The sequence below is a fragment of the Drosophila teissieri genome, chromosome 2R (assembly GCF_016746235.2).
Source record: "Drosophila teissieri strain GT53w chromosome 2R, Prin_Dtei_1.1, whole genome shotgun sequence".
In the NCBI taxonomy this organism is placed as follows: Eukaryota; Metazoa; Arthropoda; class Insecta; order Diptera; family Drosophilidae; genus Drosophila; species Drosophila teissieri.
Window position 1 is genome coordinate 3,936,470 of NC_053030.1, and position 24,253 is coordinate 3,960,722.

Genomic DNA, 24,253 nt, shown 5'->3' on the forward strand with positions numbered 1-24,253 from the left:
CCGCCGTGTTATACAAGCAGAAGAAAAACCCGATGTCCAAATAAAAACCTATGGGGCAAGCATATGACAGCAGCGATAATGTAAACACTTGTAGGTCTCGGTATATCTCCACATGATTCATGTGGTCCCATTTTACTAGTCCAAGAACATTCTGGGCCGAAAAATAATATATAAACAATTTCGCCAACACTGCACTTCGTCCATATTTTTGTAAGCTTTCCATTTTTCTGGGCTGCATTGCGAACTTTTTTTCGTTTTTCTGCCAGCCAAGCAAAGAAAACTGGGCAAGCAAATATGTTGAAAATGCGCGTTTACATAACAAATTGGATGGAAGTTTTGCGGCCCCTTTTGGGGAGTTGGGTGTTCGGTGTTGGATGGCCAAAGCAGCAGAAAAACTGGGGAACGGAGTGCTACAGCTTTTGGGCGGATTCAAGTAGCTCCCGTTTACGAGGCAGCCTTTGTCTGGCGGCTCCAGGGACATTGCTCGTTTGCTGCGAGGTTAGCTTAACTGGTACATAAAATTTCAGTTGGCCTATACACAAATATACGTTGAGAGTCTTCTGTTAGTGGGCTAGCCTCATGCGCTGCCCTTATTAATTTATTAAGTTTAACACTAATTATAGGACATGGAGGATGGGTAAAACAGATTTTTAAATAATAAATTAGTAAAGTAAATGTCCTACATTTTTCCCAATTTGTTTTTTTTCCCAATTTTTACCGATATTCAAGAAAATGTTTAAATTTTTCGTTTGCACTTCCATTAGCTAAATAAGTATCTGTAGCATTCACTCTTGTTTTTTTACGATTTTATCTGTATTCGTTTTACTTTCTTTTCCATAAATTTGTTCTGTATATATTTATGCCTAATTCCATATCTAAATGCAGTGGTTACCCAATGCCCAATTTCATTTTTACCCAACTCATCTCGACCGATTTTGGAACCAACTCTTGCTGCCGTCGTTTTTCTTTTACCGGCCAATTGTGCGCCATGACTTTTCCGTGTGTCTAGGCCAAGTCGAGCTAGTTTCAGATTCCGATTCAGATCCAGAGGTCTAGCCAAATGCCTATATACATATATGTATGTAACAGAGACCAGTGCCCGTTTCACGTGATTTTCTTGCCGTTGTACTCATGTGCAATGATTATGAAATAAAATGCAGCCGCAGCTACTGCGGCGTTGCTGCAGTTGCACATTTTTTTCCTTGCGGTTCAGTGACCCGTTGGTGAGCTCGATTGTTGTGCTTCTTGTGGCAAGTGCAGTGTACATGTTTTCCTTTGCTGCCAAAAATGAAAAAAAAAAGAAACCGAAACGGCGAAGAAGCAGACCCATAAAACCTTGCGTGTGTGGCATTTTCAGCCGTCACGAAGTCTGCCACCAAAAAGGCAAAAGGAAAAATAATAAAAATATAGAAACATTCGGGTTTAGCGGAGGAAGGCGGGAAATGCTGAAATCAGGTCAACCGCTCTGGGCCCTGTTTTAATTGTTTGGGCTATCTGACAAATTTTAGTTTCGGTTTCAGTGGCTGTCCTTGCGGCAAGTTGAAGCTGATTTCCTGGCAAATTCCGAAAGCTCTGCCTCCGTTCTGTGTCCTTTGCTTGCCCTCTGCTCCCTGAATGTCGCCTTGCCACTAAGTAAGCTAAAATTGATTCGACTGGGGATATAAATGGATTAAACTGGGATCAACAGGGAATAGAGACGAACGCCAAAGAAATACTACTGTTAATATTCACACGTTTCGTATAAACATGAAATTATTAACATAATTTTATTGTCATCGCTTAGTTAAACCAATTGTTTAAAAATATTGCATATTGATATATATTAATATGATTATTTTTTCCATTAGCCAGCCTCGTTTCCTTCATGTCTCGTCCTTGTTTGTGTGTCCTAGAATGGCCATATAGTTTAAAACAGTTCAATATTTTCATAAGATTAGATTACAGGGTTTCTCTAACCATATTAGGAAGTCTATTTACAGGTCCTGGTTTTCCTCTCCCCAAGACTCGTCGCTCTTTCCTCGCATGGGCGTGTTGGAGCTTTCATTCATTGATTTCCGGACCCTCCCTCGAGCTTCTCTCTTCCAAAGTCTTGCTCACCGACACCCTCTCCGGTGCCCGCCCCTCGATAAGCTTAGTACACTCCCTGTTCAAGTTGCCACTACGCAATTCCATCTTTGTTGCTACATTTCGGTCTGCTGCTGCTGACGCATTGTCCTGTCAAACCCACACAAGAACAAATAAAATAATAGACCAATACAAGCACGAGCACACCCACATTGCGTTGCCCCCATTTTCTGTACTTTAAGGACTTACTAAGCAGAGCGATGGCATAATTTCCCTTCTCCTTTCTACTCTCTGCCCCTTTTCCCACCAAACCCTGTTTGCTTTTCTGTCTATTTGGCCCCATTTCCTTCTTATTCCCTTCCAGAGGGTATATACAAATTAAGCAATAATTGTGAAATTTTTAACATACATAGCGATTAACAACTAACATTAAAAACAATTAAACTAGTAAACATTTTCTTGCTAGGAATAGGTTTATAAATAACTTATGATAAAAAACGGACCAAAACATAATAAAGAGTATATAATAATCGGTATTTACAATTTCGGTCTGTAACCTGTTTTCAGAAAACTGACCCAGTTTTCAAATGGGTATCATGAGGTCCTTAAGGGTGGTCAGTGTTGCACCGAAGGACCAGACCCAAGTCATTGCACTCCCAAGGCAATCGAGGATATTTCGTGTGGAGCAACGACAGTTGCTTGGCCTAGTTTGAAAACGTTTTAGCAAAGCATTGAAAGGTTCCTTAGGCTCGGCTTAAAAGGACGCCTGCCCTCCAACACGCCCCATAGGGTATGCGAATTTCACTCAAGTGGGTGTGGGGGTTCTTACCTTTACTTGGCTCGCCCTGAGCCCCAGCCAGGTCACCTAGTTATTTAGAAAATGCCATTTATTTGGGTGGCATTTAAATAGCTCGGTGTACTTTATGAAAATTCTGACAACAGTTTAAATTAGTATACCTATTTCCAATCACTTGCCATACCTGAACTCGGACCTCGTCCACTTTATACTCGAATTTATTTTCATTATCTATTCCGTACTCTTAAAACAGTTTATATTTTTATCAGCTAAGTTTCCGACCGTTTTACAAGGTCCCCAAGCTTATCGAGTAGGGATTTCTTTTTTATTTTCTCTTTAGCACAAAAAAGTCAAACAGTTACGAAGATTATAACTTCGTTGAACTTTGGCGTAGTGGAAAGTTTCTTGGAAACCTTAAAAGTTTTTCCTCTTCGCTAGCTAACGCCAATTGCACCGAGAATTACGTGACGAGAGTTGGATCGTAGCGAATCGAGTCTCGACTTGACGCACCGATTGTTGCACTTGCGTCACTTTAACCACCACAAGCCACCCACCCACATAATAGTTGTGGCATTACTTGGGCCTCGTCTCTGGCAGTCGACGATTAACCCAATGTGGCCAGTGAGTATCACCAAAATAGCTTAGCACTTGCTTTAACTGCATGCTAGAGAAGTTAAACTTTTTTCGGGCTCTAATTGACTTGTTTTGGTTTCAGATTTATGGCTATTACTTGCCAGGGGCTACCGTCAGTAATGTCAATTACAGGAGTGAATAAGTTTAGAAAAAGATACATAAATATGTTAACATGTACAGTGGGTGATCATATTGCATTAAAGGCATTCAAAAATAAATCCACAAGGCTTTCCCGAAAGTACTTCAATGTTATAGTTTCATTACAATAATTATAAATCATGAAGAAGAGTACAGAATACAAATAAATGCGAAAGTGAATCATTAATGGAGGGTCGAACCATCATAATTGATGAAAACGTTGTTTAATCAATGGGTTTAAAAAAGATTTCTGTTTGCTGTTATTTCCACTTACGGCCTATATACGGCCTTCTATATTATTTTATACTAACAATATATATTTAGACAGAAGTTTAAGCTTAGTAGAATTTATGGCGTATGTAACCACCGCCATGTCAGCATTTTCGTACTCTTTTTTGTCGATTTTCCCAGCTCTTGGCTGACATCTCGCGACACCGACTTAACGGCGTGTCGTCTCTTTAGCATAAACGTTTTAATTAGTTGCTGGTTCCCGGGAGCGTTAATCGATTCGGTGCCGAAACATTTGTGTTTCTCGAGGCTTAGTTGAGTTTGGTTAGGCTAGGCATTGTAACAATTGGCACTGTCCAATTAAATCCAATTGAGTGGCGGGCCGCTTGATTTCATTAGCGCAAATTGGGTGCATTATAACATTTAGATAACGTTCTCGAGTCCGGAGACAGCAAGCAACAAATAAACAAGCAGCTCAACTGCAGTGCAAATTATTGTTAATAACTCTATATGTATGCCCATGTGATACCTGTTCCCTGTTACCGCTATTTGTGTACAACCGTGTTGCTTTGCTGACGACGTAACCCGAGGCACCTTGAAAATACTAGACGTAGCATAATATTGACATACATATGAAAATTGCACATTACCAATCAAAACGAAGCTAGTCGAGTCAACTTGAGTCGAGTTGCGAAGTGGTATTAAATGTAACTGCGCGAACAATTTTTAAGGCTTAAGTGCCCCGATATTTGTTTTGGAGAAGGCTGAGCTCCAAACTGAAATCATAAGTAAATAGAAAATTATTCAAACCTTTCTGTTATTTGTTTAATTAGCAAATCGGTAATACGGAAAAGTCAAGGCTCCCTGTTTTAACAGTTCATTGTAAAATCAACAAGATTTTGTATTGTGGAGTTTACTAACGCAAAGCTACCCATAAGCTAACATCGGCAGAATAAGTCAAATACCTAGGTGCCACTAAGGGTCATCCTTACTGAAATCTCGCTTACATACTGGCTTAATAACCGTTTGTACAAAACAAATGTGAAATTTTAATGATTAAGTGTTATCATATGTAAAAGGCCAACTCTGCTTCATTTCATTTTATTTTAACGCACCTAAGACGAACCTCTTATCTGCGTTCTCATTGAAGCTGCCATAGATACAACTTGTCTAGGCGACAAATCCGCTTGACGGCACCTGTTTCCTTGCCCCTGCTCTGCTGGCCAGGTAATAAGTCCGACACCTTATATCGGACAGCCAATCAAGCAAACGCAGCGATCTATCAGACCTGTCTGTCTCTCTATATTTCTATCCGATAGTCCCCCTTAAAGCCCCCCAAAAAGCTGTTTTTGACAGGCGAAATCATTAAGAGTGTCAAAGGAAAATGGAAAATAAAAAGCTCAAAAGGCTAGTGACTGTTGCTTGGCTTTCGATACGTGTCCGGAATTTCTTTAGAACTTTGCAATTCATTTTAAGTTTTTCGTTTCCTTTGACTTTGATTTGGTTTGGAATTTTTACGAAAACAGAACGAAATATGCGTGTTATGTTAGCGAAATGAAGAGACAAGCACTTAAGATAAATAGCCCGTCTTTCGTTCCCCAATACATGATGATGGGATAAATGGAAAATTGAAAAAATAGATTTGAGAATCGAGTATACGCAGCGTTTGCCATAGTTTATTATGCCAATCGTAATTGTTACCTTATAGCCATAATTGATTCGTGCTTAACGATTTTTTATATATATAAGTATAAAAGGAAAATAGTCCACCCACATAACATTAATATCATATACAGTTGCGAAAAAAATAATAGCACCACCATAACGTATTTTGTTCTCGATTAAATAAATTAAGGTTGAGGTACCGATAGTACCAAATACTGATTTTTCGCATAATGCTAGATATTTTTCCTATCCAAATATGAAAAAAAAAAATTTGAATTGTCCATACCTCGATTTTTAATAATTTTTTTTGGGCGGCAAGGTCTAAAATGAGGCGAAAACAAAAATAGCACCACTATCGATTTTTTCAAATATTCAATACTTGTCGGCGGTTTGTTTTGGTGAAAAGCACATGGTTATAAAACTTGACATTTTTATTACTATATCCAACATTATTTTTGAAACATACCTTAAAAAAAAGTATTAAAATGGGACGAGGAAAGCATTGCTCTTCAGATAAGCGTGGCATGGTCAAAAAACCAATTTCTGAAGGAAAATCACACAGAAATATTGGTCTAATCCTTCAATTCTAAAACAAAATGATAGGAAATGCAATCACCTACAACAAAGAATCCCGAAAAACGTGGGAGAAAACAATCATTGGGCACCCATCTCTTCAAAAGGCTAGTGCCCGAGGGCAAGAAGGATCCATTTAAAGCTGCTACCGAACTGAAAAAGGATCTCAACATATCCGCAACAGTGCAAACAGTTTACACATGTCTCAGGGAACATGGATTAAAAGTCTGTAGTCCCAGGAAGGTCCCTCTTTTAAATGGGAGACACATACCCAAGCGCATTAAGTTCGTCAAGGAACATTTAAATTGGTCTTGCGAAAAATGGAGGAACTTCTTATGGTCAGATGGAAGCAAGGTTGTTTTTTTTTGGTGGTAATGGATCTTAATCGTATGTAAGACGACCTAAGAACACCGAATATAAGCCAAATTACACAGTAGAAGCAATTAAACACGGAGGATCCAGTATAATGGTATGGGCTTGTTTCTCGTACTATGTAGTCGGGGCTATACCATAATATACCATGGTCAAAAACCATCTGGGATTAACATGTGTTTGTGGATATTTTGGTGACGATGATGCTACCCTTTGCCGAATACAATTAAAAGACTATGATCCCAAGTAGACCCGCAGGAAAGCCAAGGATTCGTTCCAAAATAAATCTGTTCCTGTTTTGGATTGGCCTGAACAGTCCCCAGGCCGTAATCCCATCAAAAATTCTTGGTCAGATATGAGAAAAGCAGTTGTAGCTTCAAAGCCAACTAACAACGAATAACTTTGGGTATAATTAAGGAGTCCTGGTGCAAAATATCCCTAAAACGGTGCCAGGACTTGGTTGACTCCATGCCAAAACGTTTCGCAGCTGTTATTGCTAATAAAGGATACACTACCAAATATTAAATTAATGGGATGGGCGTAGTTTTAATATACAATCACTTGTTATTAAGGAATTTTTTACTGTTAAGTTTATATTTTATGTTTAAAGCATTTTTTATGAAGTGGTGCTATTATTTTTTTCGCCTCATTTTGTCACTTTTCATGAAGTTCCTTAAATAAGTTAAGAATTCATAGAACAATTGAGATTTTTTTTTATTTTCTAAAAAGTGAATTGTTTAACCTTTCTAAAAAGGTATTTCAGCTCCTTTTAAACCCTAAATTGTAGGTAGGAGACTTATTCAAAGTTTTACTGGGCCAGTGGTGCTATTTTTTTTTTCGCAGCTGTATGTAGTTTGCAGAGACTTGCATCGTTGTTTTATTGTAAAGCCTTTTTATTTTTGAAGAGTTTATTTAATATATTTTCTATTTATATTTTATAGTTGTACAAAATATATTAACTTTCACCATCGCTTAAATAAATATCTGTTTTTGTTTTTGAAATATAAGTTATTTTTGGTTAATGGCCGAGTGAAATATTTGAGCTGGATATTTTTGTTTTTCCTAATTTCTGTTGGATTTAATTAAATATGAAACCGGCTGCTGTTGTTCGTAGAGTCACCCTCAGCAGCAAAAACGTATTATATATGTGTGTGATTTTATATATATTATAAATCTGACCAGTTGGCTTTTTATAGCCGGCTCGCAATTAATAAGCGGGCCAAGTTTTTTATGAGTCAATGGTGCCTTTGGCATTATCTACTATACAGTTTGGAGGGGTCATGTCATTGAACTAATTTCGATTTCGACTCGAAAGGAATTAATTTCATATGCTTTCGCTATCTCGTCGATTAATGTTAGGGTCCTCGAAGTTCAAAATGTGTACAAAAAAATAAACACCCTCTTTTATTTCATTGCAGAATCGAAAACGCTGACAATTGCGATTTGATCCACACATAGCTATGCTTCTTCAGTTCTCGTGCTAAATCGTTTACTATAATGAATTCCGCGCGGCACCATCGTATTGGAGTATTTCTGTCTCCATAACTTGGTTACCATTTAAATAAAATTAAAACCTAAATATATTAGTAATAAAATAAGCACGACTACAAACCCAATCAACACCCGCAAATTGATTGCCACACAACGGATAGCAAAGCACTGCAACGTAAAAAGCCATCTAGTCAAACAGAACCAACAAAGAAGCCGCCAACTGCCAAATAAAAACTTGACAGAGGATCCGTAGAGACCGCAAACCTGGCCAAGAAGATGCCATACCATCGAGGCGGAGATGCCTCTTCCCAGGCCGACAAGCTGAGCGGCATCGTGGAGGAGAGCGACCTTTACGAAGGGTTCGCCCCGCATGTCGAAACGTCCGAGATCAAAACCCTTGACTTCTACAATTTACCAAAGCAAACTGGTGAGTACTAGGGAATTTATTAAAATTTTGTTTAGTATTTATAGGACGTTTTTCATGGGACTAGCTAGTATATAAATTGTTGTGTTATTAGTTAGAAAGGCAAAACACGGTAAATATCAATATGGTACCGGTATATGAAAATATCCCCTTTTGGTTTCGTAAATTATTCGTTTTTTATATAGCCAGTACCTACAAAAAGTTAGGGCATTTTATGAACGAACACGTATGAGAATACATAAAACAAGAGACAACGCTATAGTCGAGTTCTCCGACTGATACCCGTTACTCAGCTAGTGAAAGTGCGAAGGAGACATTTCCACACCAACAGTTTTTGGCGGTTTGTGGGCGTTAGAGTGGTAGAGGTATCAGATAATCGGCGGAAGTAAAAGTACTAAATTAGTTATAGGTCTTGAAAACAATTAAAGCAAATAAAGCAAATAAGTTCAAAACAAGAGAGGACGCTATAGTCGAGTTCCCCGACTATCTTATACCCATTACTAAGCTAGTGGAAGTGCGAACTGAACTTTCTGAATTTTCCAGCTTTTGTAGTTCCTGAGATCTCGACGTTCATACGGACAGACGGACAAACCGCCCAAAACTGCCACGCCCACACTTTTGAAAAATGTTTTCATATTTTTTCATTTTCTTATTAGTATTGTATATTTCTATCGATCTGCAGAAAAACTATTTTCCACGCCCACGGCAACGCCCACAAACCGCCCAAAACTGCCACGCCCATTCTTTTGAAAAATGTTTTGAAATTTTTTCACATTTTTGTTCGTCTTGTAAATTTAACTCTATATACAAAAAATCTTTTTTCCACGCCCACTCTAACGCCCACAAACCAGCTCAAAGAAGCTGGGTCTGCAAAAATCGAATTTTTGAAATTTGAAAGGTGGAATCGTTTGACCATCGTTTGACCATGTTTGACCACCAATTACTTTTTTTTGACCACGTCCAGTTTTCAAGATATGAAATTTCGAAAATTTTCGAACTTCAAAAAGTTGACTTTTTTTTTTTTAAATCGCAATAACTTCGTTTGACCACGTTTGACCACCCTTTAGAATTTTGAAAAAACTTTTAGTTTAGAAAATATAAGCACTTAAGGAATTAGGCATTTTCCATACCTCAAAACTAAATATTTTCAAACTTTTTTTTTTTTAATCGAAATAACATCGTTTGACCACGTTTGACCACCCTTTAGAATTTTGAAAAAACTTTTAGTTTAGAAAATATAAGCACTTAAGGAATTCAGCATTTTCCATACCTCAAAACTCAATATTTTGAAACAAAATCGTTTGACCATCCTTTAAAAATGCTTTTTATCGTTTGACCACCCTTTAAAAATTGATTTTTTCGTTTGCCCACCCTTAAAAAAAAATATTTTCGTTTGCCCACCTCTTAAAACTAAATATTTTCAAAAAAAAAGGTTTGACCATCCTTCAAAAATGCTTTTTATCGTTTGACCACCCTTTAAAAATTGATTTTTTCGTTTGCCCACCCTTAAAAAAAAATATTTTCGTTTGCTCACCTCTTAAAACTAAATATTTTCAAAAAAAGGTTTGACCATCCTTCAAAAATGCTTTTTATCGTTTGACCACCCTTTAAAAATTGATTTTTTCGTTTGCCCACCCTTAAAAAAAATATTTTCGTTTGCCCACCTCTTAAAACTAAATATTTTCAAAAAAAAAGGTTTGACCATCCTTCAAAAATGCTTTTTATCGGGTGACCACCCTTTAAAAATTGATTTTTTCGTTTGCCCACCCTTAAAAAAAATATTTTCGTTTGCCCACCTCTTAAAACTAAATATTTTCAAAAAAAAAGGTTTGACCATCCTTCAAAAATGCTTTTTATCGTTTGACCACCCTTTAAAAATTGATTTTTTCGTTTGCCCACCCTTAAAAAAAATATTTTCGTTTGCCCACCTCTTAAAACGAAATATTTTCAAAAAAAAAGGTTTGACCATCCTTCAAAAATGCTTTTTATCGTTTGACCGCCCTTTAAAAATTGATTTTTTCGTTTGCCCACCCTTAAAAAAAATATTTTCGTTTGCCCACCTCTTAAAACTAAATATTTTCAAAAAAAAAGGTTTGACCATCCTTCAAAAATGCTTTTTATCGTTTGACCACCCTTTAAAAATTGATTTTTTCGTTTGCCCACCCTTAAAGATATTTAGATAGATATTTAGTTTTAGATATTTAGTTTTAAGAGGTGATTAAAAGATAAAAACCAAATATATTTATATTGTTATATATATTATATATTATATTATTTACAGTGGCGTGCAAGTATGAGTACATGTTTGCAACTTTTGACTGTTGGCCTAAATAAAAAAGGTATTAGTTAAGCAAATGAACCCAAATTTTTACTGTTGATTCTTTATTTACAAATTCGTAAAAAAAAAATAACAATAATGTAATTCTTTTCGTTAGGAAAAAAATAAAATTTAAATTAACTCGCATGTACTCAATTATGCTCAATTTGAATTTTTCAACAAAAGCTTATCTTTTAGTACTTAGTCCAAAGACCCTTAATTCTGATGACGCTTTTTATACGCTTTGGCATACTTTCCACCAGATTTTGAATAATTTCCTTCGGAACAGCTTTCCATTCTTGCTGGATTCGTTGCTACATCTCGTGTTGGTTTGCTGCAACCGATTCGTAGTGTCCCAATCATCTTTTCACAATCGACCACAAATTTTCGATTGGATTGAGATCAGGACTCTGAGCTGGCCACTCCATTAACTTAAAATCTTGATTTTCGATCCATTCCTTCACGATTTTGGACGTGTGTTCGGATCTCCATCTTGCTGGAATGTGATATCACTCTCATTATAAACGCATTTGTCAACAAAATCGCAAATTGCAGAATATCTAAATAGTCCTCTTCTTTCATAGTTCCTTCTATTTTCTTTATTGGTCCAAGGCTCCACCAGGTAAAACAGATCCAGACCATGACATTTCCTCCTCCGTGTTTTACTGTTTCCTGTACGTGCCGTCTTTGCAGCGACTCTCCAGGCTTTTTCCAGCAATATTGTTTTCCGTCCGACTGGTATCGATTGAATTTTGATTCATCAGACCACATAACTTTTTTCCAGTCGTCCACTTCCCAATTTTTATGTGCCTTCGCAAATTTTAGCCGTGCTTTTATATTTTTATCGGACAAGGCCGGTTTCTTTTTTTTAATTCGGAAACGTATCCAATACGCTTAAGTGCTCGACACGCTGTCCACTGGCTGACAGGTTTGCCTATAGCTGCAGAAGCATCCTTGGGTCTACAATTCTTATCCTTTTTAATATTTTGCATCATAAGCCGCGCATCTGCATCGGTCAACAATCGACGTGGACCTCTTCTTTGAATTTTGGGTACCGCGTTTCGCCTTTTTTGAACACGAATGACTGCTGATTGGCTTATATTTAACTTCCCAGCTATTATACGCGTCGAAAATCCATTTTCAGTAAGGTTTATCACTGAATCTTCAACATTTATTGGCAATTTCTTCATATTATTTGTTTTAATAGTTAAGAGCCAAAAACACGTGGAGATTCGTACCTTTTTGGTTGAAAACTTTTATATTTATACTTTTATATTAAACTTTCTTAAAAACAAACGGTAAATTCTAAAATTAAACTTTCAGTTGAATGAGCTGTCCACCATTTGTTGAAAAATTCAAATTGAGCATAATTGAGTACATGCGAGTTAATTTAAATTTTATTTTTTTCCTAACGAAAAGAATTACATTATTGTTATTTTTTTTTTACGAATTTGTAAATAAAGAATCAAAGAATGAACAGTAAAAATTTGGGTTCATTTGCTTAACTAATACCTTTTTTATTTAGGCCAACAGTCAAAAGTTGCAAACATGTACTCATACTTGCACGCCACTGTATATATATAAATATATTATTTTTTTTAAGGGTGTTCAAACGATTTTGTTTGAAAATATTTAGTTTTAAGAGGTGGGCAAACGAAAATATTTTTTTTTAAGGGTGGGCAAACGAAAAAATCAATTTTTAAAGGGTGGTCAAACGATAAAAAGCATTTTTGAAGGATGGTCAAACCTTTTTTTTTGAAAATATTTAGTTTTAAGAGGTGGGCAAACGAAAATATTTTTTTTTAAGGGTGGGCAAACGAAAAAATCAATTTTTAAAGGGTGGTCAAACGATAAAAAGCATTTTTGAAGGATGGTCAAACCTTTTTTTTTGAAAATATTTAGTTTTAAGAGGTGGGCAAACGAAAATATTTTTTTTTAAGGGTGGGCAAACGAAAATATTTTTTTTTAAGGGTGGGCAAACGAAAAAATCAATTTTTAAAGGGTGGTCAAACGATAAAAAGCATTTTTGAAGGATGGTCAAACCTTTTTTTTTGAAAATATTTAGTTTTAAGAGGTGGGCAAACGAAAATATTTTTTTTTAAGGGTGGGCAAACGAAAAAATCAATTTTTAAAGGGTGGTCAAACGATAAAAAGCATTTTTGAAGGATGGTCAAACCTTTTTTTTTGAAAATATTTAGTTTTAAGAGGTGGGCAAACGAAAATATTTTTTTTTAAGGGTGGGCAAACGAAAAAATCAATTTTTAAAGGGTGGTCAAACGATAAAAAGCATTTTTGAAGGATGGTCAAACCTTTTTTTTTGAAAATATTTAGTTTTAAGAGGTGGGCAAACGAAAATATTTTTTTTTAAGGGTGGGCAAACGAAAAAATCAATTTTTAAAGGGTGGTCAAACGATAAAAAGCATTTTTGAAGGATGGTCAAACCTTTTTTTTTGAAAATATTTAGTTTTAAGAGGTGGGCAAACGAAAATATTTTTTTTTAAGGGTGGGCAAACGAAAAAATCAATTTTTAAAGGGTGGTCAAACGATAAAAAGCATTTTTGAAGGATGGTCAAACCTTTTTTTTTGAAAATATTTAGTTTTAGGAGGTGGGCAAACGAAAATATTTTTTTTTAAGGGTGGGCAAACGAAAAAATCAATTTTTAAAGGGTGGTCAAACGATAAAAAGCATTTTTGAAGGATGGTCAAACCTTTTTTTTTTTGAAAATATTTAGTTTTAAGAGGTGGGCAAACGAAAATATTTTTTTTTAAGGGTGGGCAAACGAAAAAATCAATTTTTAAAGGGTGGTCAAACGATAAAAAGCATTTTTGAAGGATGGTCAAACCTTTTTTTTTGAAAATATTTAGTTTTAAGAGGTGGGCAAACGAAAATATTTTTTTTTAAGGGTGGGCAAACGAAAAAATCAATTTTTAAAGGGTGGTCAAACGATAAAAAGCATTTTTGAAGGATGGTCAAACCTTTTTTTTTGGAAATATTTAGTTTTAAGAGGTGGGCAAACGAAAATATTTTTTTTAAGGGTGGGCAAACGAAAAAATCAATTTTTAAAGGGTGGTCAAACGATAAAAAGCATTTTTGAAGGATGGTCAAACCTTTTTTTTTGAAAATATTTAGTTTTAAGAGGTGGGCAAACGAAAATATTTTTTTTTAAGGGTGGGCAAACGAAAAAATCAATTTTTAAAGGGTGGTCAAACGATAAAAAGCATTTTTGAAGGATGGTCAAACCTTTTTTTTTGGAAATATTTAGTTTTAAGAGGTGGGCAAACGAAAATATTTTTTTTAAGGGTGGGCAAACGAAAAAATCAATTTTTAAAGGGTGGTCAAACGATAAAAAGCATTTTTGAAGGATGGTCAAACCTTTTTTTTTTGAAAATATTTAGTTTTAAGAGGTGGGCAAACGAAAATATTTTTTTTTAAGGGTGGGCAAACGAAAAAATCAATTTTTAAAGGGTGGTCAAACGATAAAAAGCATTTTTGAAGGATGGTCAAACCTTTTTTTTTTGAAAATATTTAGTTTTAAGAGGTGGGCAAACGAAAATATTTTTTTTTAAGGGTGGGCAAACGAAAAAATCAATTTTTAAAGGGTGGTCAAACGATAAAAAGCATTTTTGAAGGATGGTCAAACCTTTTTTTTTTGAAAATATTTAGTTTTAAGAGGTGGGCAAACGAAAATATTTTTTTTTAAGGGTGGGCAAACGAAAAAATCAATTTTTAAAGGGTGGTCAAACGATAAAAAGCATTTTTGAAGGATGGTCAAACCTTTTTTTTTGAAAATATTTAGTTTTAAGAGGTGGGCAAACGAAAATATTTTTTTTAAGGGTGGGCAAACGAAAAAATCAATTTTTAAAGGGTGGTCAAACGATAAAAAGCATTTTTGAAGGATGGTCAAACCTTTTTTTTTGAAAATATTTCGTTTTAAGAGGTGGGCAAACGAAAATATTTTTTTTAAGGGTGGGCAAACGAAAAAATCAATTTTTAAAGGGTGGTCAAACGATAAAAAGCATTTTTGAAGGATGGTCAAACCTTTTTTTTTGAAAATATTTAGTTTTAAGAGGTGGGCAAACGAAAATATTTTTTTTAAGGGTGGGCAAACGAAAAAATCAATTTTTAAAGGGTGGTCAAACGATAAAAAGCATTTTTGAAGGATGGTCTAAATTTTTTTTTTGAAAATATTTAGTTTTAAGAGGTGGGCAAACGAAAATATTTTTTTTAAGGGTGGGCAAACGAAAAAATCAATTTTTAAAGGGTGGTCAAACGATAAAAGCATTTTTGAAGGATGGTCAAAACTTTTTTTTTTGAAAATATTTAGTTTTAAGAGGTGGGCAAACGAAAATATTTTTTTTTAAGGGTGGGCAAACGAAAAAATCAATTTTTAAAGGGTGGTCAAACGATAAAAAGCATTTTTGAAGGATGGTCAAACCTTTTTTTTTTTGAAAATATTTAGTTTTAAGAGGTGGGCAAACGAAAATATTTTTTTTTAAGGGTGGGCAAACGAAAAAATCAATTTTTAAAGGGTGGTCAAACGATAAAAAGCATTTTTGAAGGATGGTCAAACCTTTTTTTTTGAAAATATTTAGTTTTAAGAGGTGGGCAAACGAAAATATTTTTTTTTAAGGGTGGGCAAACGAAAAAATCAATTTTTAAAGGGTGGTCAAACGATAAAAAGCATTTTTGAAGGATGGTCAAACCTTTTTTTTTGAAAATATTTGGTTTTAAGAGGTGGGCAAACGAAAATATTTTTTTTAAGGGTGGGCAAACGAAAAAATCAATTTTTAAAGGGTGGTCAAACGATAAAAAGCATTTTTGAAGGATGGTCAAACCTTTTTTTTTGAAAATATTTAGTTTTAAGAGGTGGGCAAACGAAAATATTTTTTTTAAGGGTGGGCAAACGAAAAAATCAATTTTTAAAGGGTGGTCAAACGATAAAAAGCATTTTTGAAGGATGGTCTAAATTTTTTTTTTGAAAATATTTAGTTTTAAGAGGTGGGCAAACGAAAATATTTTTTTTAAGGGTGGGCAAACGAAAAAATCAATTTTTAAAGGGTGGTCAAACGATAAAAGCATTTTTGAAGGATGGTCAAACCTTTTTTTTTTGAAAATATTTAGTTTTAAGAGGTGAGCAAACGAAAATATTTTTTTTTAAGGGTGGGCAAACGAAAAAATCAATTTTTAACGGGTGGTCAAACGATAAAAAGCATTTTTGAAGGATGGTCAAACCTTTTTTTTTGAAAATATTTAGTTTTAAGAGGTGGGCAAACGAAAATATTTTTTTTTAAGGGTGGGCAAACGAAAAAATCAATTTTTAAAGGGTGGTCAAACGATAAAAAGCATTTTTGAAGGATGGTCAAACGATTTTGTTTCAAAATATTGAGTTTTGAGGTATGGAAAATGCTGAATTCCTTAAGTGCTTATATTTTCTAAACTAAAAGTTTTTTCAAAATTCTAAAGGGTGGTCAAACGTGGTCAAACGATGTTATTTCGATTAAAAAAAAAAAAGTTTAAAAATATTTAGTTTTGAGGTATGGAAAATGCCTAATTCCTTAAGTGCTTATATTTTCTAAACTAAAAGTTTTTTCAAAATTCTAAAGGGTGGTCAAACGTGGTCAAACGAAGTTATTGCGATTTAAAAAAAAAAAAGTCAACTTTTTGAAGTTCGAAAATTTTCGAAAATTTTCGAAATTTCATATCTTGAAAACTGGACGTGGTCAAAAAAAAGTAATTGGTGGTCAAACATGGTCAAACGATGGTCAAACGATTCCACCTTTCAAATTTCAAAAATTCGATTTTTGCAGACCCAGCTTCTTTGAGCTCCACAAACCGCCAAAAACAGTCAGTGTTGTAATTTCCCTTCGCTCTTTCACTAGCTAAGTAACGGGTATCAGATAGTCGTGGAACCCGACTATAGCGTTCTCTCTTGTTTTCTTTTACAGTTTTTTATGAAGAAGTCTGAAAACTAAACGCAGCTTGTGGTTAAAATAAATCGTTTGGCATATGACCAATTGGAAAAATCGATATTTATATATAGGCCTTAGAAAAAATTGCATTTAAGATTTCCCAATATAAAATGTTTACGCTACGCTATATATAGTAAGATATCTAGCGTATTCGTGTTTCTTTAAAATAATTCAATTTCGATTCTAAAAGAAAATCGCGCAATGCAATCCATCGAGAAGCAATGGTGCATCACCTCCTCGTCGTTCGACATTAGCATTGATTTTGATTTACAAAGTAATACATATGTACATACATATGTATGTATAATGCTCATTTATACGAGTATGAAGCAAAATTTCTACATATTTATTTATAGAAAAAATATACGGATTCAATACTATCTGTTTTCCATTTATAATAAGCACCGAATATTCGATTAACATAATGAACCCGAAAGTGTAGAATAATATAGTATAGATATTGCTCGTGCCGAGGGGAAAAGCAGGCAAATAAAACCATTCACGTTTTACGGCACTTGGCCAGCTGCCAATTAAATTGTTTAAAAATAATGCATCATTTTCATCACTCTCGTGCTTGTTTCTTTTTCTTCGGTTGCTTATTTTCTAAATGATTTCTTAATAATTTTGTTTTGCTATGCGGCTGATCACGCGATTTAAGATCTGGAAAATATTAACCTTTTTAAATAAATTTATTATTTAAAGCATATATTTTTAAGCATATTTTCTGTGTCATACTGCCACGTGCCATTTCATTTTTAAAACATATACTCACAATCTTTGCAGCTTAGATTTGAAATTTATTTCTTGTTAGCAATAACAACATATTTGCTTACGCAAGCAAATGGCAGCCGAATATTTTCGCAATTTTTTCTTGCCGTTGACGTCGGAGAAAGATTTTGCTTAGCTATTTGATGCAAAATCATGTATTGAAACGAGAGAAATAAATTTCAATTCAAGAGGAATTTTATACACCTTCCTCGTAAAGTAAAAGGGTATACTAGATTCGTTGAAAAGTATGTAACAGGTAATAGGATACATTTTCGACCATATAAAGTATATATATATTCTTGATCAGGATCAATAGCCCTCCGTATAAACGTCGAGATCTCAGCAACTATAAAAGCTGGAAAGGTTAGATTAGACATGCAGATTCCAGAGACAGCGAAAGTTTTAACTGACGTAACTCTAACGTACACAAACCGTGCAAAACATCCACGCCCACAGTTTTGAAAATGTTTTGATATTTTTTAATTTGTTTTGTTAGTCTTGTATATTTCTATCGATTTTCCAAAAATCTTTTCTTCTCGCCCACTCTAACGCCCACAAACGGCCAAATACAATCACGCACCAACTTTTGGAAAAAAATGTATTTTATATTATTATTTTTTCCCATTTTCTACCGACATTCCAGAAAGTATTGAAATTTTTCGTTCTCACGTCCACTAGCTGAGAAACGGGTAACTGATAGTCGGGAAGCTCGACTATAGCATTCTCTCTTGTTTCATGATCCATTTGTGGGATTGGAAAACTATTTTGCCGACAATAAAAAATTGAGGAATTTTATACATATATTTGGAAAATTTTCAATGCTCAGCGATTTTATGTTTACATACAGATATGATTTCCTAATACCCTTATATTGCCGCACACTCCCACCTTCTAGCACGTGACTCTTGGGGAAATGTGTGAAAAGCGTGCCCCATTGAATGAATCTCGAAAATTGTAAACCGGTCAAAACTGGTTTACGTAAATTTGTATCGTTTATTTTTGTTTATTTATGTTTTGTTTCGTTTGCGTTTTTATTGTTATTCTGCATTTATTTTTAGTAATTATACCCGTCACTTGTAGAGTAAATCGGTATACTAAATTCGTTGAAAAGTATGCAATAGGTAGAAGGAAGCGTTTCCGACCTTATAAGGTATATATCAGAGAACTGCAAGAGTGGCATTTTTTCCACCCTAATCACACTCAACAAATTTGGGTGCCGGGTGCCACTCACTCCGGCCACGGCGGGTACTTGCAAACACCCGCTCAAAATATTCGGGTGTCTGCAAGCACCCTGGTGTCCGCGCCACCGGGTCAATGCGGCCACTCTACGTCGCGGTGCCGATCACACTCGCCACTCATAACGAAGGATAGAGAAGGCAAACAGGCAGAAAAAGGCAAGTGCCCAAAAAGGGATGAGTGGCAAAACACTCATTTTTGTCTCGGAAACACCCGGGTGTCTCGCCAAACACCCGGGTGTCTGGTAGACACTCGAGTCTTTTTCTTTTTACAGAAATTTAAACAACGCAAAATATACTTTTCTTTTGTATACTATATTATATTATTTGCTTTGTTAACATTTTTAATATTTGCTTCTATAAATGTATAATTTTATAAAAAGAACAAGAGAGAACGCTATAGTCGAGTTCCCCGACTATCTGATACCCGTTACTCAGCTAGTGGAAGTGTGAAGAAGAGTCTTCATCACTGACAGTTTTTGACGGTTTGTGGGCGTTAGAGTGGGCGTGGCAAAAAGTTTTTTAGCAAATCGATAAAAATTTACAAGACTAATACAAAAATGAAAAAATATTAAAACATTTTTTTAAAGTGTGGGCGTGGCAGTTTTATGCGGTTTGTGGGCGTTAGAGTGGGCGTGGCAAAAAGTTTTTTGGCAAATCGATAGAAATTTACAAGACTAATACAAAAATGAAAAAATATTAAAACATTTTTCAAAAGTGTGGGCGTGGCAGTTTTGGGCGGTTTGTGGGCGTTAGAGGGGACGTGGCAACATGAATCGACAAACTTGCGCTGCGTCTATGTCTCTGGAGTCTGTATGCTTATTCTCAACTTTCTAGCTTTTATAGTTCCTGAGATCTCGACGTTCATACGGACGGACGGACAGACAGACGGACAGACAGACGGACGGACAGACGGACATGGTCAGATCGACTCGGCTATTGATCCTGATCAAGAATATATATACTTTATATGGTCGGAATCGCTTCCTTCTGCCTGTTACATACTTTTCAACGAATCTAGTATACCCTTTTACTCTACGAGTAACGGGTATAATAATAAAAATTTATAATAAATAAAATTGTATAATAAAAAAAAACAAGCGAAAAAACAATATAAATATAACAGTGTTAATTAAGTAATAAAATATATAATATATTTTTTAATAATATATAAAAACATGTGCACGACCTTTTTCTCGGGTGTTCCCTTTCACCCTTCATTTCTGAGACTGTCTCGCTTCCACCCATACAAATTTTATGCATACAGAAAAGTACCTGCGGCCGATCGTTGCGCGTCACTCACCCTAAACTTTGTTGCACAGCAGACACCCGGGTGTTTTTGTGCAAGTAACAAAAGACACCCGGGTGGCAAAACACCCGGGTGTTTGTCTTTGCTGAAAATAGAGTGTCTACAAACACCCGGGTGCTGAGACACCCGGGCGTTTAGCGGGTGCACTTAGAGTGCCGGTGGCTTGCTGCAGTTCTCTGGTATATATGTTCTAGATCTGCATCACAAGCCAAAAAATCGAGAGTAAGACTACCACACCCGCACTTTTGAAAATGTTTTTATTATACCCGTTACTCGTAGAGTAAGAGGGTATACTAGATACGTTGAAAAGTATGTAACAGGCAGAAGAAAGCGATTCCGACCATATAAAGTTTATATATTCTTGATCAGTATCAATAGCCGAGACGATCTGGCCATGTCCGTCTGTCCGTCCGTCTGTCCGTCCGTATGAACGTCGAGATCTCAGGAACTACAAGTGCTAGAAAGTTCAGATTAAACATACAGACTTTAGAGACATAGAAGCAGCGCAAGTTTGTCGATTCATGTTGCCACGCCCACAAACCGCCCAAAACTGCCACTCCCACACTTTTGAAAAATGTTTTCATATTTTTTCATTTTTGTATTAGTCTTGTAAATTTCTATCGATTTGCAAAAAAACTTTTTGCCGCGCCCACTTTAACGCCCAAAGCTGCCACTCCCACATTTTTAAAAAATGTTTTCATATTTTTTCATTTTTGTACTAGTCTTGTAAATTTCTATCGATTTGCCAAAAAACTTTTTGCCACGCCCACTCTAACGCCCACAAACCGCCAGCAACTGTCAGTGTCGAAATTTCTCCTTCGCACTTCCACTAGCTGAGTAACGGGTATCATATAGTCGGGGAACTCGACTATAGCGTTCTCTCTTGTTTTTTTTTGTGTTATTATTTGTCTGCCTTTCATTTTACTTGTTTTTCCCCAATTTCTATCGATATGCCAAAAATATGTTCGCACTGATAATCGGGGAATTCGACTTCTGCGTTCTCTCTTGTTTTAAGTTATTTATGATTTTAAGAAGATCCTTTAGTTTTTTGATGCGTTTGCAATTTGCAAATCTCTTTTACAAGTCAATGACATTTTTTACTTTTTACATTTTTTACTTTTTGTGCTTTTTTGTTTGTTCTTGCCGAGTATTTTGATCGCTATGACCGATGCTTCAGACTTAAAGTAAAAATAATAAGCATACAAGAAAGAGGGAGACTAGGAGATGCTTTTTAAAGTTTAGTAGTGTTGTGATACTTTCGTTTTTTTTTTTTTTTTTTTAAATTTTTATCACATATGTTACTTTCGCTCGAAGGTTTGTTTATCTAAGTCATCTAAGTCACAGTTACATACTAGAAAAAAATAATTTTCAAAAAATTTATTAATATTGGTTTTACTTCTCCCGATAAATGAAAAATGGAATTTTCCTTGAGGATATATATACAGTTTGATTTGATATATACATATGTATATACATATGTATATACATATGTATATACATATGTATATGTACATATATTCTTGATCGGTATCAACAGCTCAGTCAATATAGCCGTGTCCGTCCGTTCGTTTGTACCCGAACTAGTCTTTCAGTTTTAACGCTATCTGTATGAAAAATTCACAGAAGGTTTACTTCTATAGTAGATAGTATATATTATATGTATGTAAATCGGAACTATATCTTAGAGCTGTCATAGGTATACTCAAAAAATGATTTACCTTCGTTGTTTTTGATCATTTAGTGTTCTATTTCGTTACCCACGAACTTTTCGACATTATACAGTTTGGTTCAGAAAATTGTATTCTATAGCTGCCATAAGATCAGAAGATCGGAAAATTATTTGAAAATAATTAAAAAGAAATAAGAGTTTTAACACATAGAAATTAAGTTAAATATATATAATAACTGCCCATTTTTTCGAAAGCTAGCTCTCTTTGTTTCTTGTTTCAATCATGTTAGTTCAGAGATCAACCCCTCAAAAAAACCGATTTACTTACGCCCACTTGTCATTTGTCTTTTTGATCTTCGGAGGCATAAAACAATCGTCAGATATGGCCTGTTGAGTATCTCAGGGGTTGGAAAGGCGGTGGAGCCAAGTGAGAGGACGGCGGATTTATTAATTAATAGCACTGTTTGTTTGTAATTACGTCTCCATCACGCGTGTGGAATGGAAGATCCACGATGCTTTTCTCTGACGGTGGCTGCTAAGTTCTTGATTCAAATTGGGAGCAGAAAAAGCCCAAAATATAATCGTTTAGTAACATTAGGCAATGTTTGATTTTATTTGAAGCGAGAATATGTTTCGTTTTCTTGTTTCCGAGATATGGAACTGAATGATAAACATTCCCGCTTGCTGATTGATTTTAGCCATTTAGCTTCTAGCCTCACAATCAATCGATAAATTCCGCTGATGCGATTCTTTTAATTGAATTTCATTTCCTAACCTCTTCTCTTTTTTGTTCCCTTCTCTTCCGCTCTTTTGAACTCTCTGTCAACAGCGGCGCCTCTAATTAGATCAATGTACACAGTGTGCATAGATAATGGATATGTGTATATATATATCTTCCTAGGTGTTTGAGGTCACTAAGCACAGTAAAAGCTTTTCGTTAGTAATCTTCCCGATGCTTTTTGTTTACGTGCTCTTTGGTGCACAACACAGAGGTATGCAATTTATCGTAGGCATATTACTTGAGCGATATTGTGTAAGATTTTTGATCGCTCTTCTCAATAATATGTGTAGAACTGCATGTTTCTATCGGACCTATAGGTACAAGTCAAGCAAATACTTTCGTAAATATGTATATGTTTAAAGAAAAAAGTTATAACCTGGGGAATGGTATTAAAAGAATGACAACAAAGAGTAAAGCAAACGGAATTTTTTTTAAATATAGTTACACAAAAGCCAAAGAGATATGCCGGCGGATAAAGCTCAAACGCTCTCTTTTCGATTTTTTTTCGCTTGTTTGTTGCCACACCGCGATAACAGTATTTGTTTTTCTAGTTGTTTAGATAACAGAGCGATTTGTTGGGGCAGCACCAGGCCATTTTTCTCTGTTCCCATTGCAAAAATACTTTTGCTTCTGCATCGTAAAACTTTATATATATTTTTCCATCCGGTGCTATTTCCATATATTTATTTTTCATTTTCTTAAAGTGCGTACAAGCGCATAAGTTGTTTCATAGTGTGCGGTAGAAAAAATGAGTTGCCGAGTAGCCGCGAGCTGTATTTCAGTGAGTTGCCACAAAGTATGCTGCAAAGTTCTTCCCATTGTTTTCCACTGCTCTAAAGGTGTAGCACTTATTGCGGGACACGACAGTTGCCTTACAGTATTGGTATCCAATTCGATGGTATGTATGTAATGTGTATTGTGTATAATTTGTAACCGGAGAAATCGAATATACGTTTAGAAAAAGGGCTTCAATAAAAGGAAATGATAATAATAATAGCTAATAAAGTATTTGGCGTATTTACCTAAGGAATATACAGAATTATAATTCTTTTTGCAAAAAATAAGCAGAGTATGTGGCGATTTACGGTTTCCTTAAAGCCGCCTAATGCATTTACCCTTGGCATTGCAGGTGTCGCGGTCTATTGTCTCCGTTTCCATCTCACTTGTCTGCAAATGCGACACATTTGATTCACACGTTGATGGGCTTACCGGATCGGCAATTCAATGACCACAGATCTGAGATCACATGATGGTGTTTAATGAAATGTCAACAAAGTTGCCTTACACAAAACACGTTATAGCTATTAAAATTACGATTGCCGATTTCCCAACAAATAGTTTGATGTCACAAATATTGACTCAAATGCTCACTGAATTGCTGATGTGGGTGTGTAGAATGGGTGGATAATTTTCCAGAATTTGTTTCCGGTCCCGGGATATGTGAAGCATGTTTTTGTGGAGACGTGCCCCTTTGAAGTATTTTCCTGAAGTTGAACGAACTTCTGAGAGCGTAATACAACAAAAAGCACGGTTTGATATTTTCTGGGGAGCTTTTAATTAGACAGCTTTTTGTTTTCATTCGATGGGCCAATAGCTTTGACAGCATAGTCCCCGATGCATCGATCACCTGTCTCTCGGCCACTCTCCCATTTTCCCTGGCGAATCGGGAGAGAGAGAGAGCGAGACTCGTCGACAGCTGGCGACTTCTCAACTCTAATCTCAGTATAATTCCAACCCTCGGGCGCGGTGGTTGTCTGTCTCAGTCCCCCGCTCGATCCGCCGATCGATCGGTCGAGTGTAGTTTATATGCCCAAAAATTG

At 35.5% G+C, this 24,253-nt stretch overlaps 1 protein-coding gene and 1 long non-coding RNA gene across 6 annotated transcripts in view; one reads left to right on the top strand and one right to left on the bottom strand.

Moving 5' to 3' along the window:
* Positions 1-24,253, top strand: part of LOC122612363 (GTPase-activating protein skywalker) — a 54,032-nt gene that overhangs the window by 10,717 nt on the left and 19,062 nt on the right. For all 5 annotated transcript variants that reach the window (XM_043785919.1, XM_043785924.1, XM_043785921.1 and 2 more), the window contains exon 3: positions 7,888-8,387. In XM_043785919.1, the coding sequence (XP_043641854.1) occupies positions 8,237-8,387 (151 nt within the window). In that variant the 5' untranslated portion in view covers positions 7,888-8,236. The remainder of the gene's footprint in view (positions 1-7,887; positions 8,388-24,253) is intronic.
* Positions 607-22,281, bottom strand: LOC122612369. The gene is made up of 3 exons (XR_006325611.1): positions 21,981-22,281; positions 1,957-2,214; positions 607-1,888 (listed from the first exon to the last, which is right to left on the bottom strand). It is a non-coding gene; the product is annotated as an uncharacterized LOC122612369 (long non-coding RNA).